Source organism: Schistocerca americana, chromosome 8 (genome assembly GCF_021461395.2).
Source record: "Schistocerca americana isolate TAMUIC-IGC-003095 chromosome 8, iqSchAmer2.1, whole genome shotgun sequence".
Classification (NCBI taxonomy): domain Eukaryota; kingdom Metazoa; phylum Arthropoda; class Insecta; order Orthoptera; family Acrididae; genus Schistocerca; species Schistocerca americana.
The window spans coordinates 157,423,407-157,441,887 of record NC_060126.1 but is presented as its reverse complement, the minus strand read 5'-3'; the positions used below and the strand labels follow the sequence as shown (position 1 = coordinate 157,441,887).

Below are 18,481 nucleotides of genomic sequence, written 5' to 3'. Positions count from 1 at the left end.
CTGCAGCGTGATCACGGATGAAGGGGACCGAGGCTGCAGCATCAAGATGTCCGTGGATAAAAAGGGTTCCTCTAAAAACCCCCAGTTCGGCAACACTCTCGGTACCTTGCGGCTGCTCCAGCGTCTAAAGGCAGGCAGACGCTAAGAGAGAGACGTCCAAGGGCTTGCTTAGTCCTCAGGCACCAGACCAGCCACGAGGCTAAATGTGTGTCGAAGTTTCTGAGAGGCACACTTGTAAGGTGCTCAGCTAAGGTGCGAGATGTTGCAGAATTGGAGTGTATAAGAGGGAACCTTCGCCGGTCGCGGTGGGCGAGCGGTTCTAAGCGCTTCAGTCCGGAATTGCGCGACTGCTACGGTCGCGGTTTCGAATCCTGCCACGGGCTTGGATGTGTGTGATGTCCTTAGGTTAGTTAGGTTTAATTAGTTCTAAGTTCTAGGGTACTGATGACCTCAGACGTTAAGTCCCATAGTGCTCAGAGCCATTTGAACCATTTTTGAACCTTTGCCAGTTAATTGACGCACGTCTTAATTTCTCCCACCCCTCTCATGATCACGCCGCAGGAGGGCGCAAGAATGGAGGGATAAAAATCATACGAACCCTTTGCTGCTTCGGATCACGTTCAGATTTTGTCGAAAGGTTTTTAACAGTCCATAGCGATTCTAAGCTGTACAGCAGAGCAAAAATTGTAGTCGAACTGTCGTTTTCGACCGCGAAATGTGTGGGAAATCAACGTTCCAAGTAAAGGGGTGATTCCATTGACGTCCTTTATGCCATCCCTCGAGGTGCTTTCCTTGCCAGATCTGATTGGCGGTTTGTCTGAAATGTTTTCCTCGGTCACCCCTAAGGAAACAGCGTGATTTAAGCGTTAATTGTTGCCGTTCTGAGGCGTCAAACAAGGCGTGAATTGTGTGTAAGAGGGGATGTGACGTCCAAGATTACGACGGGCAGAATTGTGGTGAAATTTGGTACAAAGGTGACTTCATTAACCCATCTCACATCTCACATAAATTTCTGAACTGCGGCCTTCTTATCACGTGTGTCGACATCTTGCTTTTGTGTGTTAACAAGTCTCACTTAAAAAGAAAAAGGAAGAAAAAATGAAATTAAACATTATTCTCACACTCATTGACCGTTCCTGTGACCCGTCTTAACGACAAAAGAATTCAATATCATAAAAATATACTACAAGATGAAACTAAGAACCTACGTTCATCAGTCCTTCCATAGCCACTACCGAATATTGACAGACTATTCCACGCATTCTAACCTTCAAACACATGTGCGCATGTCGCTCTAGCATTTATTATAATATTACGACCAAACTCCTATTTCTTTAAATATAAAACTCCCACGCATAAAATAGCTTCAAACGACTGATTGCTTTACAAATGAGGTACTTTGTTAAATATTTGATGTTGAGCATCCAAACGAGAAAAAGTTTAGGAAGGTCTGGAATTACGATGAAAGTTTTGGAAGTCACTATGTCTTATTATTATGAAACACTGGATGTATGTAATCTGAGTAATTTTCGCTCCATTTTAAGCGAAAGTTACGCTGCATCAACAGAAGCTCCCAGTTTCTTACTGTAATACTTGTCTTATTGTGTTACACTTTTAAGATAAAATTATACCTGTTAATAAACAAATTATGAAAGCATTATAAATATTTCAACAATACTTTCAGTGTTCGTTTCCTGAAACACGCCTAACAGGTACATGAAGAAAACACGATATTGCCTTGAAATCTGTTATAAATACATGAGATAAACATCAAAACAAAATAAGAAATACAAATGTAAAGAAATTGCCTTTTTATTGGAGTAAATAAGTAACAGTCGTAAGGTCTATGGATATTTGGTACGTAGCTATTTCCACGAAAACTTTGTGTAGATCTTAAGAGTTGTGCTCACTTAGCTGATGGCCGTATCAAATGAAAACTACAAAAGTGGTAATCAAAGTCATCGTGTTATTTCCAGTAACCTATCAGGAGGCAGTTGTAAAACAAATACCAGGGACGCGAATTAGCTGCGAAAGCGAATTTAGCGTGGAGTGTCCACTGCTTCATGACAAATAATTTAGTAAAATATTTTATTGGTCCCAAAGTATTTACTACGTTGAAGGCTCTCAACATGTTTGTGAGCAACGTAGATTTACTCAGACAACCTTGTAGAAAGTAGAATGGCTACAGACGTCAATACAGTAAGAGAGGTCAATGCCAGTTTGTAGCTTGTGGGTGTTTGTGAACCGTTCATGATTAGTCAAATCAAGAAAGATCAAAGTCACAGTTTGGCATAGGGTGCAAAGTCCTCATACACGTGAAATACTACAAATCTTTTCCGATAGGTACAAGATCTGCCCCTGTAAGAGGTACGTCCAATCTTGTATTCTGACTGAACAGTAATATCAATATAATATTTGCAGTTGCCATAGATAATGTAATCATGTTGACATGAACGGGTATTCCCCGTTTTGCCTGCCGGGACAGCTAAACAAACCTGAAATGGACGGAGCCAGTCACATTAAATAATCAGGCACCACACTGGCCATATCAGACTGTTGCACCACAACTGTCTACATTAATGACGCATCCTTTGCAGTTCGATTTCACATTGGTTCTTATAAAACTGTCTATTCTGTCTCAACGATAACCTAGGTATTCTTACACACTTTGAAAGTCCGATATCCGAACTTACTAGCAGCTCTGGGGCGCCGTCGTGTGTCATTCCCCATGCATAGTGTTTGGTCCATGCGGAAAGGTAATTTGTAGGATTTTACAATAAATATGCCAAAACGTGATTGTTCCCATACATTGCAGGATAAGGCAGCGCCTCTCGAGGTAACGGAGGCCCCGATCACCATACAGACGCCACAACCACCGCAGTCTTCTCTGCACAACCCACACTCATTCCACTCGGTGGTCAACTACGGCGTCATCAGCGTCCATCATGGAGATCACTTCGAACCTCACAACAACAACGGAGTCGCAGAGCCAGATCGTTATCACATGTCATCAGGTAGGTCCAGCCACTGCAGCGTCACGATTATAGAGTGCACTGACCAACATGGAGGAGGGAACAAGTGAACATTCCTGCTGGGTTTTGTCCTTTATAACAACTCTTGGGAGGTCTAAGCTATGATTGAGATGTCTCCAATTTCTAGTGATGGTACTGCTCAAATCTTTAATAGAAAGGATTGGGAACTATACTGCCCACCAGAGATAGAATATTAGTTTATATTTTCACAATTTATTATATATATAAGTTGAACAATTAAAAAAGGGGAAAAATTATTAAACCAATATCCTTTTGGAATTACAGACGCATCACATCACCATTCTTGCGTTTGTTGTCGCAAGGATGAACAAGTAACTAAAATAACTTAGATTTAATCTCCAATAAATGGAAATGCAAGATTTGTTCATTCTGGTAGTTCCAATAGACAACTGACCAATCGTCATGATGTTAGCATTACAATCATGCACGCAAAAAAGGAAACCAATATTCCCAGCCGTCACTTCAAGAGCAGTTCCATCAAAGAAAGCGTAGGAGCGCAGTCAACTAAGCTGTGGTCCATTCACGAAACCAGGATAAAGAATTTAGTGAATTGATAACCAAATAAATCGCGTACCTCGATATTGTCATCTCCAATGAAGAATCATAACCGCAACCATCGTTTCACCTCACCAAGCAGTGCTTACCCTCTGAAGAATTAATGGCACATCTCAAATCTGAGTGTGCCTCCTTCTGAATCGGATTCTTGGCTACAGCACGTCTGGTTTCTTCAGTGACCAGCAAGAGAGTTAGATACATTATGTCCACTTCCCTCCTGAGCTCAGCTCATACTTTCCACAAGAAAACGTTTATTTTATTTTGCTAGCCAATCACGAACCCAGAACAAAATTTTCACCTGAGACTAGATTCAGCAAGAAGATAAGGAGCAGGACTGACAATATGTTTACGCAGCCAACACACTGGCACCTAGTTGTCGGGGAACTTAATAACTTTTTAGAAAATACTTTGTTGTTGGGCTTGAGTAGGAACCTAACAAGAACTCTTCGCCTTCGCCTTAGCGCGAGTGGTGTCCGAATTTCTACCGAGGAGACATATTTGCACAACTGCGTTCTCCGTGGTACCACCTGGTTTCAGTGCCCATTGATGAACACACTGTTAGAAAAGCAAGGGAGGTGTACCGGAGTTCATCTCTCGCCGTGGCGAAGCCGTGATCTTGTCTCCCACACAGGCCATGTCACTGGAGGGACATGCAACGCCTCCCCATTAGCGTGGCCCACAGCCGAAGCGATGTTCCCGCCTATAGCAAGAGCACGCGAGGGGCCGGAGAACAGTCTTACTTGACATATGCATTTCCTCTTCAACTGGACCAAGCTGAAAGGTACAAACCACGTGTAAGATTCTTGTTCCCTCATATCGAGTGATCAGAACTGTCCATCATTTGCCAGAATTATAAAAGTATCTAAAATTAAAGAGCTGGGATAAACGAGATGTCACTTATTGACTTCTGCAATTGAATCTATTTTTATCTTGCGCGCTCCCTTCCTATTATTGCTGTGGTCTTCAGTCCGAAGACTTTATCTGTGCAAGCCCAACTAGTGCAACTACGTCCTTCTGAGCCACTTACTGTATTCATCTTTTGGGCTCCCCTTACAATTTTTTCTTCGCACATCTCCCTCCAATACTAAATTACTGATCCCTTGATGTCTCAGAATGTGTCCTATCACCTGATCCCTTGTTATAGCGCAGTTGTGCCATAACATTCTTTTCTCCCCAACTCTGTTCAGTGTCTCCTCACTAGCCACCTGATGTACCCAACCAATCTTCAGCATAAAACATTTCAAATGCTTCTATTCTCGTCTGAACCGTTTAATGTTCACATTTCACTTACACACAAGGCAACACTCATGGCAAATACCTTCAGAACAGACTTCCTCAAACTTAAATCTATATTCGATGTTAACAAATTTCCCTTCTTCAGCAGCGCTTTTCTTGCCGTTGCCAGTCTTAATTTTGTATCATCTCTACTTGGGCCATTATGGAAGTGAAACGTGGACGATAAATAGCTTAGACAAGAAGAGAATAGAAGCTTTCGAAATGTGGTGCTACAGAAGAGTGCTGAAGGTTAGATGAGTTGATCACATAACTAATGAGGAAGTATTGAATAGAACTGGGGAGAAGAGGAGCTTGTGGCCCAATTTGACTAGAAGAAGGGATCGGTTGGTAGGACATGTTCTGAGACATCGAGGGATCACCAATTTAGTATTGGATGGCAGCGTGGAGGGTAAAAATCGTAGAGGGCGACCAAGAGATGAGTACACTAAGCAGATTCAGAAGGATGTAGGTTGCAGTAGGTACTGGGAGATGAAGAAGCTTGCACAGGGTAGAGTAGCATGGAGAGCTGCATCAAACCAGTCTCAGGACTGAAGACAACAGCAACTTGGGCCATAATTATTTTACTGCCCAAATAGTAAAACTCATCTACCACTTTTAGTGTCTGGTTTCTTAATTTAATTTCATCCGTGGCATTTTATATAATACGACTACTTTCCATTGTCCTTGATTTGCTTTTTTTGAAAATTATCCTATACCCGCCCTTTTAAGCCACTGTTCGTTCTGTTCAAGTGCTCTTCCACGTCCTTAGTTGTCTCTGACAGAATACCATTGTCACCGGCAAGCCTCTTCTCCTTGAACTTTATTCATCTCCAAATTTTTCTTTGGTTCCTTTTATCGCTTGCTCACCACACTTACTGAAAAATCAACCACTGCTTCCCTTTCGTGACCCTTGACTCTTACAACTGCGGTCTAGTTTGTGTACAGGTCGAAAATACCCTTTCGCTCCCTGTATTTTGTCCGTTAAGAATTTCGAAAAGTGTATTCCAGTCAACATTGTCAAAACCTTTCTCTGAGTCTACAGTCGCTATAAACTTAGGTTTGCTTTTCCTTAAAATATCTTCTAAAAGTTATCGTTGGGTCAATATTGTTTTATGTGTTCCTACATTTCTCCGGAATCAAAACTGATCTGCCCCGAGATTGGTTTCTAACGGTTTTCCAATTGTTCTGTAAATAATTCGTATAAGTATTTTGCGTCAGTGATTTAATAAAGAGACAGTCCTGTAACATTCGCGCCTATCATCACTTTCTTTCGTTAGAATTATCATATTCTTCCGGACGTCTGAAGGTATTTCGCCTGTCTTATACATCCTGGCCACCAGGTGAACTATTTCGTCATGGCTGTCTCTACCAAGGAGAGGTTTTTGCACTCGCTATTCCCTTTCGCCTGCTTCGTTTGCTGCATTTTCATATATTCTTCTTACATCAGTTGCATTGAATACCTCCCGTGCTGCCCAATACATTCTACTGTGGCTTGTCGTTTTGCCTACTTGATCCTCTGCTGTAATCACTGTTTCGTCATTCACAATCAGAGCTACCCATTCGTTTCCTACTCTACGCCTTTTCCCTTGGTTCAATCAATCGTTGCCTAATGCTTCCTCTGAAACTCGCACAAATCTCCGATTATTTCAATTTGTAGACGCCCCACCTTAATTTCCTAACTTTTTGCAACTTCTTCAGTTCATAAACAATAAATTGTGGTAAGAGTCCACAACGATTCCAGGAAATGTCTTAGAGTTAAAAATGTGGTTCCGAAATGTTAAAACAAGAGTTAGCGATAGTTAAATAATGCTCTTTGCAAAATTCTGGCAGGAGGCTTCCTTTTTCATTCCTTTCCCCCAGTCCATATTCGCCGGCCGGAGTGGCCGTGCGGTTCTAGGCGCTACAGTCTGAAGCCGAGCCACCGCCCCGGTCGCAGGTTCGAATCCTGCCTCGGGCATGGATGTGTGTGATGTCCTTAGGTTAGTTAGGTTTAATTAGTTCCAAGTTCTAGGCGACTGATGACCTCAGAAGTTAAGTCGCATAGTGCTCAGAGCCATTTGAACCATAGCCAGTCCATATTCTCCTACTACTTTTTCTTCTCTTCTTCCTCCTACCGACTTTCAGTCACCTACCACACTTAAGCTTTCCTCTCTGGTAACTTTCTGAACTATTTCTTCTATCTCATCCTACATTTACTTTTTGAATCTGCTTATCACCTACGAAACTAGTTGGCACATAAACTTGTACTACTGTCATGGCTGTTGGCTTCAATAATACTGTATGTACCCACATTCCTATTGTTTTATTCATCACTACATTTGTTCCCCCATCATCCCTGTTTGATTTTGTGTACTCATCTGACCAGAAGTCCTGTTCGTCTCCCACTGAACTTCACTATTTCAACCAATCCGTTTGGCTCAAATGGCTATGAGGACTATGGGACTTAACATCTGAGGTCATAAGTCCCCTATAACTTAGAACTACACAAACCTAACTAACCTAAGAACATCACACACATCCATGCCCGAGGCAGGATTCGAACCTGCGATCGTAACGGTCGGACGGTTCCAGACTGAAGCGCCTAGAAGAGCTCGGCCACACTGGCCGGCAAACCAATCCGTTTCCCTCCAAAAATTTCTGACCTACGTGTTCGATTAAGGGATCAAACGTTCTACGCCCCTACCCATAGAATGCCAGTTTTGTTTTTCCTGATAGTATCCTCCTGAGTAGTCCCTGCCCAGAGATCCTAATCTGGGATTATTTTATCTCCAGAATATTTTACCCAAGTGGATTCCGCAGTAATTTAACCATACAGTAGAGCAACATGCTCTCGGGAAAAGTAACGGCTGTCGATTCCCCCGTGCTTTTAGCCATTCGCTGAACCAGTAGAGGAAGGCCATGTTGTTGATGTTAAATGGCCAGACCAGTCAGTCATTGACACTGTAGCCCCTGAAACTGTTAAAAAGGCTGCTGAGCCTATTTTGTAACCACTCCATTCTATTAGGGGAATACAAGTAATAAGCAGAGGTAGTCATTGATTGGTAAGGACCGTTCCATTGTACATAGACGAAGCTCCTGAAGGACGCAGGTGAAATGTCTCGCAACACAGAAGCGAATCAGTCGGATGCTTGTAATGAAGAAAGTTTTCACTAGTATTATTCTGCCATCTCTAGCACAACAGGGGGTGGCTTGAATGTTGTATCACCAATTTTTGTTCGACAGTTTGCCTGCGCTATTGGGGAACGTTGTCTTTATAGAAAGACAATGGATATATTCGTACACCACGGAGCGTCTTACCATTTTTACGCCTGGTACAGTGCTCAACACAGAAGCTTAACGGACGGTGGTTTGGTCGAGGAAGTTCGATAGTACGGATTCCCTGTTAGCCTAATGGTATCTCTTATATCTCTGGTTATGGATACATTTCAAAGCATTGTTGTTTGCTAAGCCCATCGATAACGTGCACACGTCACATGCACGCCATCAGATATGGTCGTCAGATTACTTGATTATTAGCAAGAATAAGTGAAACTACATTTCTTACCTCTCTTAGCGCCAGCAGCCAGGTAGCTACAATAGGACATAGTGGTACATATCTCACAAGTACACTGCCGGACCATGAAGTAGTGAAGCACCCAGAGGACATGGTCGGATATCAGTGCAACTTCGTAAATTTGTAGACGTGCACATCACTGACAGGAGAGGGGGAGGAGTTGTAAGATTTAAGTTGTAAGTCTCTAATTCAGATAAATAGCCACCAGATAGCACGAATTTTGTGCGTGTTTAGTGTTGATACCAGGGGCGTGAACAGTGTTATATGTTGAGCGATCATCGTGAAGAATAGAGAGATGCCACATACACGTGTGAGACAGCGTAATCAGCATCTTACAGTTTGCAACAAGCCTCATTTTGGTTCTCCATTTGGACAGCTGCAATATGTGCATTTGTGGGCCATTCGGATGTGATAGTGGAGCGCTGTTGAACTGGATCGGAACGTGAGTGCAGATATAATCGTCTCCAATTTTTCGACTGATCATGTCTGACCACTGTAGGACAAGATCGCCGTATTACACACCAAGCATATCATAAGCTCTCCACATCTGTACCTGTGATTTGAGAACAAGTATTGCGACATTCCGTGTCATCCAGCGGACTACTGAACTGCGACCCATGCACAGGTTGCCATTATGACCACTATGCAAACGGCTGTGCTTGGCTTGGTGCCGCGACTGGGAAGCAAGGACTGCTGATGAATCAAGTCCCATTGTATTCAGCAGTATGTCGATGTTCTAGGCTTCCCAGCATTACCATCTTTTGTGAGTATAGCAGCGATGTGGGAAGAGGTCCAATTCTTCCAATATGTTCCTTCTGGTGCATGGCGTGGGGCTGCCATCGGTTATTACTTCGGGTCACAGCTGATTGAGGAAAAAACGATACGTCATGGACATCTCGCGCCCTCAGGTGTTATCTCTCATGGTTCAAATGGCTCTGAACACTATACGACTTAACTTCTGAGGTCATCAGTCGCCTAGAATTTAGAACTAATTAAACCTAACTAACCTAAGGACATCACACACATCCATGCCCGAAGCAGGATTCGAACCTGCGACCGTAGCGGTCGCTCGGCTCCAGACTGTAGCGCCTAGAACCGCACGGCCACTCCGGCCGGCTATCTCCCATGCAACAGTACTGTGGTGCCATTTTTTTTAGCAGGACAATGCTCGTCCACTAAATCCGCGTGTCTCTATGAACTGTCTGCATGATGCTGACGCACTCCCGTGGCCAGCAGCATACCTAGGTCTGTCTCCCATGGAACATGTGTCGGGCCTTCTCGGACGTCAACTCCGTCCCAGCTTTGTGTGCCAGCTTGCCTCAGGAGTGGATATATCGGCATTATGATATCCTTCGCAATCATATCAGCACATGCATGCAGATGAGATGGGTATAACGTAATAAATCCTTCGCAAATTTGACTCGATTTTGTAAACACTGCAATAAAATCACATCCTCTTAGCATCAGATGTTTATTTTCGTTACCTCCTCACCTCCTGGGCATTTCTCTCTTTTTGTCAGGCAGTGTATTTGTTTCAAGACATATATTTTTGGTTCATTTTCCTGCTTTTTACCTCTAATATTTGCTGTAAGACTGTGGGACAGCTTTTTGTACCCCCTGTAGGCTCAATCCAATGAAATAAATGTATAATATTTCTTTAATTTAAAGGGAATGGAGACATTAAACCGGTTTTTATTAATATTGAACACATTTCTTGGCAAAACTTGTGTGTCCGATCTGTCTTATAATAAATTAAAAAAGACGGTTTTGTGTATCAGGCATCACCTTTTCTTCAAAAAAGAATTAATTTCGATAAAACGAAAACATAATATACAGGGTGATCTCGCCAACTGGGGGGAAACTGCAGGAAATCGTCCGTGCGAATGTAAGGAACAAAAGAGGTAAGGTGGACATTAGGATGGAAATACTTTCCGAGGAAGGGACATCCACTTGAACGTGGAGATAAAAGAGGTTTGACAATGTACGTTTCAGCAACTCATAGCACACATGATAACACATCACACAAATGGGAATGTTCTGTCTGTCCTAGTATTTCAGCTCCACACTTAGCCGACAGTAATGTTGTGCTGACAGCGGCACGCTCGCACGTCAGCAGTAGAGGACATCCGCTTCAGCGCTATTGTCGACTTACTCCGATGTGGGCGTGTGTCTTGTGGTGCAGCGTTGAGAGATGATGGCCTGTGATACCAGCCAGGACTAGGCCAATACGGTGTTTGCGTACGGACAGGCAAATGGCAATGGGCGGGTGATCGCACGTCTATACGGCATAAAGTATCCCCGCCGACAGCAATGGCACCATAAACTTTCTGTAAGACTTTATATATGAAGATAGTAACTGTTCTCGAAAGAACAGACACTACTGATGACAGTGCAGCTTCTCTAGAGTAATTGATAATTCATTGAAAGCGTCAGCTGCCGACAGGTGTTGTTGATGCACGCAGCTGAGGGTTTCAATGAATTATCATTTATTCTATAGAAGCTGCACGCTCATCAGTGGTATCTGTTCTTTCGAGAACAGTTACTATCTTCATATATAGTTAAAGGCTACCCGGCCATTGACCTTCGTCTGTGCGAATGCGCACAGGCTGCGCGAACTCTTACGGGAATCGTCACCTTAGTTGGCGCGAGTAATGAGTGGATGGGCAAAGTACATACATTCCTGGAAATTGAAATAAGAACACCGTGAATTCATTGTCCCAGGAAGGGGAAACTTTATTGACACATTCCTGGGGTCAGATACATCACATGATCACACTGACAGAACCACCGCGTGAGACGACGCTTCATCCAGTCCCAAACATGCTCAATGGGGGACAGATCCAGAGATCTTGCTGGCCAGGGTAGTTGACTTACACCTTCTAGAGCACGTTGGGTGGCACGGGATACATGCGGACGTGCATTGTCCTGTTGGAACAGCAAGTTCCCTTGCCGGTCTAGGAATGGTAGAACGATGGGTTCTATGACGGTTTGGATGTACCGTGCACTATTCAGTGTCCCCTCGACGATCACCAGTGGTGTACGGCCAGTGTAGGAGATCGCTCCCCACACCATGATGCCGGGTGTTGGCCCTGTGTGCCTCGGTCGTATGCAGTCCTGATTGTGGCGCTCACCTGCACGGCGCCAAACACGCATACGACCATCATTGGCACCAAGGCAGAAGCGACTCTCATCGCTGAAGATGACACGTCTCCATTCGTCCCTCCATTCACGCCTGTCGCGACACCACTGGAGGCGGGCTGCACGATGTTGGGGCGTGAGCGGAAGACGGCCTAACGGTGTGCGGGACCGTAGCCCAGCTTCATGGAGACGGTTGCGAATGGTCCTCGCCGATACCCCAGGAGCAACAGTGTCCCTAATTTGCTGGGAAGTGGCGGTGCGGTCCCCTACGGCACTGCGTAGGATCCTACGGTCTTGGCGCGCATCCGTGCGTCGCTGCGGTCCGGTCCCAGGTCGACGGGCACGTGCACCTTCCGCCGACCACTGGCGACAACATTGATGTACTGTGGAGACCTCACGCCCCACGTGTTGAGCAATTCGGCGGTACGTCCACCCGGCCTCCCGCATGCCCACTATACGCCCTCGCTCAAAGTCCGTCAACTGCACATACGGTTCACGTCCACGCTGTCGCGGCATGCTACCAGTGTTAAAGACTGCGATGGAGCTCCGTATGCCACGGCAAACTGGCTGACACTGACGGCGGCGGTGCACAAATGCTGCGCAGCTAGCGCCATTCGACGGCCAACACCGCGGTTCCTGGTGTGTCCGCTGTGCCGTGCGTGTGATCATTGCTTGTACAGCCCTCTCGCAGTGTCCGGAGCAAGTATGGTGGGTCTGACACACCGGTGTCAATGTGTTCTTTTTTCCATTTCCAGGAGTGTATTAAGGACATTACGTATGTAGATTGTGGACAGTTGAGAATGTGGGTCTTACGGGAGGCGCGCAGGTCCCTGCAGTCGCGCTGTTCATCTTTGTCCTCGGTGGCTCAGATGGACAGAGCGTCTGCTATGTAAGCAGGAGATCCCGGTTTCAAGTCTCGGTCGGGGCACACATTTTCAGCTGTCCCCATCGAGGTATATCAACAATACATGTCGGCAGCTGAGGGTTTCAATTAATTATCATGTCTGTAAGACTGTTCTGTCGTTCGTGCGAGACAGACTCGTTTCGGCAATGGGAAACCATGAAAGGCGGGTGAGCCCGGTACTGACACAGATCTCGGAGGAACACTGTACAATATTATCAGCAACAAACAGGTGGCCCACCAGCATGACGTAAGACGCAAGACCGTGTGGAACTTTTCCAACAACAACTGCCAGTCTCCGTGTTACCTACAACGCCGGCCTTATCACCTAAGGACTTACCTCCGCGGCGATGATTTCCAGCTGATTCGTTGCACAGGACTCCATGGTGCTGGAATTTCTGTCAGTAAGTCCATTCAGAGATGAGGCTACCTTTGTGAGGGGCCTCACATGTGGGCTACGAAGAATTCCCATGCATGGTGAAAGCGAACCGTCAGGAGCACCGTTTCAGTCTCAGTGGGTGGACGGGTGTTGTTGGCGACCGTCTCGTGGAACCAGTCATCCTTCGCTGGAACGAAGGGTAACGTAGATATTGCATGGTGGTGTATGTGGAGTGAAAATCGACATGCAGATACTGAAACAATGCATTCACGCTGCCTATGACTCCATTCGGTCGCAGAATGACACATCTAAACATGTTCCTCAGTCGATGCTCTATTATGTGCGTACATTGTTAAAGGCTTGCCGTGGTAACATCACGGTACATAGTGCACTGCATTCTACTGCACAGGCACGATGAATAATAAATGTCCCGTAGCACAGACACCATGCATTTCCTGCCGTACGCACGTATGACCTCTTATTCTCCTTATTCTCTTAGGGATCGTTTCCTGGAGTTTGTCACCATTTAGCAAAATCCAATGTACACAAAATGTAGATGTTTAGTGTGAATGAAAACACACGCAACACTGGTATCATCTTCTACAATATTGATTACTTATTTCACAAACCGGCTTTCGGCTGTAATGCCATCATCAGGTACAAGGATGAATATGTGATGCAACGAAATTTCATTAGGACGAAGATTATGACCTTGTATGTATACAGAATATCTCCATTTGCAGAGTTTCAAAATCTTAATCTTAGTTTTAGGAATAAAACTAGAGAAATTATTTTAGTGTTATTGCGATGTAAGATTATTTAACTAAGATGAAATATGCGACACATTAACTAATCAACAATTGTTCATAGAAGGAAATAAACTGAACGATAAACTTTAGTGACATGTTCCAAGCATGTGGCTGAACAATAAATTACAATCAGATAAGACATAATGGCGAGATTAAATGGGTAAGTGTAGCAGCTGTGCGTATGAGTAAGAGAAGTAATTTCCTACGCGGCCTGGATGGGATATGCGTAGTTGGAAATTTGTGGTAAGGTGTTATGGGACCAAACTGCTGAGATCATCGGTCCCTAACTTAAACCTAACTTAAACTACCTTACTCTAAACACAACACACACACCCATGCCCGTGGGATGACTTCAACCTTCAACGGGGGGAGCCGTGTGAACCGTGGCAAGGCGCCCTGAACCGCACGGCTACTACGCGTGGCGATTATGCGTAGTATCCGCAGTTAGAGGTCGGGAGTGAGGGACCTGTCTGCTAATTCAGTACTAAGCTTGAGCAGATGGACATACGTTTGTTAATTTTCATTATTTCAAGATAGTTCATCTTCCTTCCTTTCCTTTATGAAGGCGATGTAATGCCTCATGTTGCATCTCGTAACTATGGCCTTCTTTAAACAAATGGCCTGGAAAAGTAGATTCTCCTTTTTCCAAGTTTCCAACTTCTGTGGTGTTCCTTCAAATGCGAGCGTGTTGCCCTCACAGACCGAGCTGTATAGAATTTACTTCAATTACAAGTAATTTTATATATATCGCTCTTTTTCAAAGTTCGAGTGCTGTCTTCAAGATTTGGAAAAAAGTGTCCAAAAAAGTTGAACACATAAAATGATGTTTTTAAGTTCTTGGGTTTAAGTTTTCTGCATACACCCAGTGAGAATTTTCCTAAATATGGCATTGTGCACCGTTTGTTGCATTCTTACGGTGATGAGACGAGAAGAGGATAAGGAGAGAATACACCAGTTGTTCCTGATTTTTGTTCATTACGGAGTCCATCAAAACAGGAGGATAGCCACTGTTTGACGCTACTTCTTCCATTTGGAAATTGTCGTCACTCGTGGGGGTGAATAATAGGCGATGTATCACTGAATGAAAGGCAGCATGTTTACAGGTCACTGGGTTTCGAGAATCGGCAGGGATTGCAATATCTGTGGTGGTAGGTTTCCTATAAATCTTGGAAGCAAGAGTACGATTTCTGACGTCTGTGGCTGGATATAAATAATTTATGAAGTTACTCCCAAACTCCATTGTGAATTTTATCTTATTGTGTTTAGTATTTACTTCTGACACAACGTCAGAATCGATACTACAGGAACGGTTTACATTAAAGTCCATGTTAGAGTCCTCAGGATTTGCATATCTGCTGTGTGTGCGTGCAGCGGAGCAGCGTTCGGCGCCCCGCCTGGGACAGTCGACGTCAGACGCAGTGGCGCTATCGCTGCAGCCGCCACCTGCGCCGGCCGCGCCCCCTGCAGCCCAGAGGCTGCCAGACGCAGAAACTGTCTCGCCGGAGCCTGCCGACGCCGAACCCAAGTGATGGACCTCGTAAGTCACCAGTAGCCCTCCTCTGCAGGGCGGTTTGTCTCCATCAGCCAGTAGTTCAAAATCTGCGTTAACTGAAAACTCAATGACTCTCAAATGGAGAGGAAAACATTTTCGTCCTACTAAATGGGTGTTCAGCCATAAAATACAGGGAGCAGGGGGTTGTCTACAACTTGTACAGAAAAAACGGTTACAGATTCGAAGGACACAAATGGTTGCCAGTGTCCAAAAAGTGACTGAAACAATATTGCTGTACCTCCTTCAAGACGTTCAGTCTGTATAGCGAGCAAGCATCCAAGGGAACAAAGGAGAAATTTCGAAAACGCACTTGTAGCCAATGAGAAAGAAATAGAAGCATGTGTTTTTACTACTGGCCAAAAACGTGCTGGCATGAGGAAAGATTTCCAACCGATTTTTCATACTCAAACGTTGACCGGCGTTGCCTGGTGAAACGTTGTTGTGATGCCTCGTGTAAGGAAGAGAAATGCGTACCATCACATTTTCGACTTTGATGAAGGTCAGATTGTAGCCTATCGCGATTGCGGATTATCGTATCGCGACATTGCTGCTCACATTGGTCTAGATCAAATTACTGTTAGCAGAATATGGAATCGGTGGGTTCTGGAGGGTAACACGGCACGCCGTGCTAGATCCCAACGGCCTCGTATCACTAGCAGTCGAGATGACAGCCATCTTATCCGCATGGCTGTAACGGATCGTGCAGCCACGTCTCGATCCCTGAGTCAACAGATGGGGACGTTTGCAAGACAACAACCATCTGCACGAACAGTTGCAGCAGCATGGACTAGGAGACCATGGCTGCGGTTACCCTTGAGGCTGCATCACCGACAGGAGCGCATGCAATGGTGTACTCAACGACGAACCTGGGTGCACGAATGCCAAAAAGTAATTTTTTCGGATGAATCCAGGTTCTGTTTACAGCATCATGATGGTCGCATCCGTGTTTGGCGACACTGCGGTGAGCGCACATTGGAAGTGTGTATTCGTCATCGCCATACTGGCGTATCACCCGGCGTGATGGTATGGGGTGCCATTAGTTACACGTCTAGGTCACCTCTTGTTCGCATTGACGGCACTTTAAACAGTGGACGTTACATTTCAGATGTGTTACGACCCGTGGCTCTACCCTTCATTCGATCCCTGCGAAACCCTACATTTCAGCGGGACAATGCACGACCGCATGTTGCAGGTCCGGTGCGGACCTTTCTCGCTTCAGAAAATGTTCGACTGCTGCGCTGGCCAGCACATACTCCAGATCTCTCACCAACTGAAAACGTCTGGTCAATCGCGGCCGACCAACTGACTCGTCACAATACGCCAGTCGCTACTCTTGATGAACTGTGGTATCGTGTTGAAGCTACATGGGCAGCTGTACTTGTACACGCCATCCAAGCTCTGTTTGAGTCAATGCCCAGGCGTATCAAGGCCGTTATTACGGCAAGAGGTGGTTGTTCTGGGTACTGATTTTATAGGTTCTATGCACCCAAATTGCTTGAAAATGTAATCACATGTCAGTTCTAGTATATTTGTCCAATGAATACCCGTTTATTATCTGCATTTCTTCTTGGTGTAGCAATTTTAATGGCCAGTAGTATATATATATATATATATATATATATATATAATTAATTTGGTAATGGAGGAAAGTATTTTTCGACAGGTTATAACTTACATACGGAGACCAAGGTTTGACTGCTATGAAGTGTATGTGGGTTGCAGTAGTTATGCAAAGATGAAGAAGCGTGCACAGTATCGACTAGCGGGGGGAGCTGCATCAAACCAGTCTCCAGTCTTCAGAATGAAGACCACAACAACAACAATCATAAATTTCGTTTTCTTCAATCGCAACAACTTTTGTAAAATGTTTCCCTTAAAGTACACAAGCTCTTTTTTTTTATTTTTCACTTTGGTGGGTTCGGGCGAAGATTCAGCCACGGTAACCTCTCTCTGTCATAGAAAGCGACTTAAACAGTGGTTCCCTTTAATGTCGCCAGTAGCTTCCTCTGAGGGTGAATCAGCGGATTGAGGTCAGGCCATGCTTTGCTCCTTGGGATGAGGAATCTTCCATTAAGGTAGATGTATCAAAGCAACTTGGTCAGCAGCATAGAATGGAGGAAGCATGAGAAATCAATTCCGTTGCAGATATTAATAAGGACTTCCCAAGTACAAGGGCCGTTCAATAAGTAATGTAACACATTTTTTTCTGTAAGCCGGTTGGTTTTATTCAGGATAACAATACACTATATTATTGCCCGCTCTTTTGGCTACAAAACACTATTTTTCAACATAATCTGCATTCAGTGCGATGACCTTACGCCACCCTACTGGGGGGCCCATATGCTATCATGGCACCACTTTTTTAAGGTGGCAGAATAAATGAATGTCAATTTTGCACCCTATTTAAGAGTTTTATACATCGTAACGGGAAGGTGAATACGACACGTAACTTACTTTGGCAGTAATGAGTAGATTTACCTATAAACATGTAATGCAAAAGGGATGACGCTCAATCGATGGTATAAACACACCACTCCCACATAATGCATGCCAATGAGCAGGAAGTTAAACAAGCAGCGAGAGGAAACGATTTGTGTGGAAGCAGGTGCAGGCAGAAGCAGAGGCCTCACCATGGGAGGCACCACAAAAAGCTCTTACAGGGCATCCCGCAGCAGGAGTCAGCGACCCGACAGGTGACGCATACTGGAGAGCAAGTCAAAAATGGCTCTGAGCACTATGGGACTCAACATCTGTGGTCATAAGTCCCCAGAACTTAGAATACTTAAACCTAACTAACCTAAGGACATCACACACATCCATGCCCGAGGCAGGACTCGAACCTGCGACCGTAGCGGTCGCGCGGTTCCGGACTGAGCGCCTAGAACCGCTAGACCACCGCGGCCGGCGGAGAGCAAGTAACGGGCCATCTGACGTAGGACAGAAAGAAGCTTTAGGTTAATTGTGTTTCGGAATTCCAAATGGATAGAAACAAAACCTCTGGCACAGTTGATCTCGTGAACAGCGAGTGGTACACATGTGATGTAAGCATGTAACTTTTAGGCGCCTGGAGTGGGCACAGAACGTCCAATTGGCGGAACAAAATTTAATGGTATGGTCCTTGCGATTGGCAGAGAGAGTTTCCACAAAATAAGAGGACCGCTCCTATTGGTCGAAAAAAGCCGTGACAAGGAGAGCGAAAGAACCCAAGTGGGGAGACAGTTAATTCATTGTTCTTGTGATGATTGAGAGGGCATTTTAATATGCAT

The 18,481-nt window shown here is 44.8% G+C and overlaps 1 protein-coding gene across 1 annotated transcript in view; it reads left to right on the top strand.

Moving 5' to 3' along the window:
• The window catches only part of LOC124545651, a 45,584-nt gene that overhangs the window by 14,224 nt on the left and 12,879 nt on the right, over nt 1-18,481 (top strand). Inside the window, exon 4 of the mRNA XM_047124597.1 lies at nt 2,816-3,014. Within this exon, the coding sequence (XP_046980553.1) occupies nt 2,816-3,014 (199 nt within the window). The remainder of the gene's footprint in view (nt 1-2,815; nt 3,015-18,481) is intronic.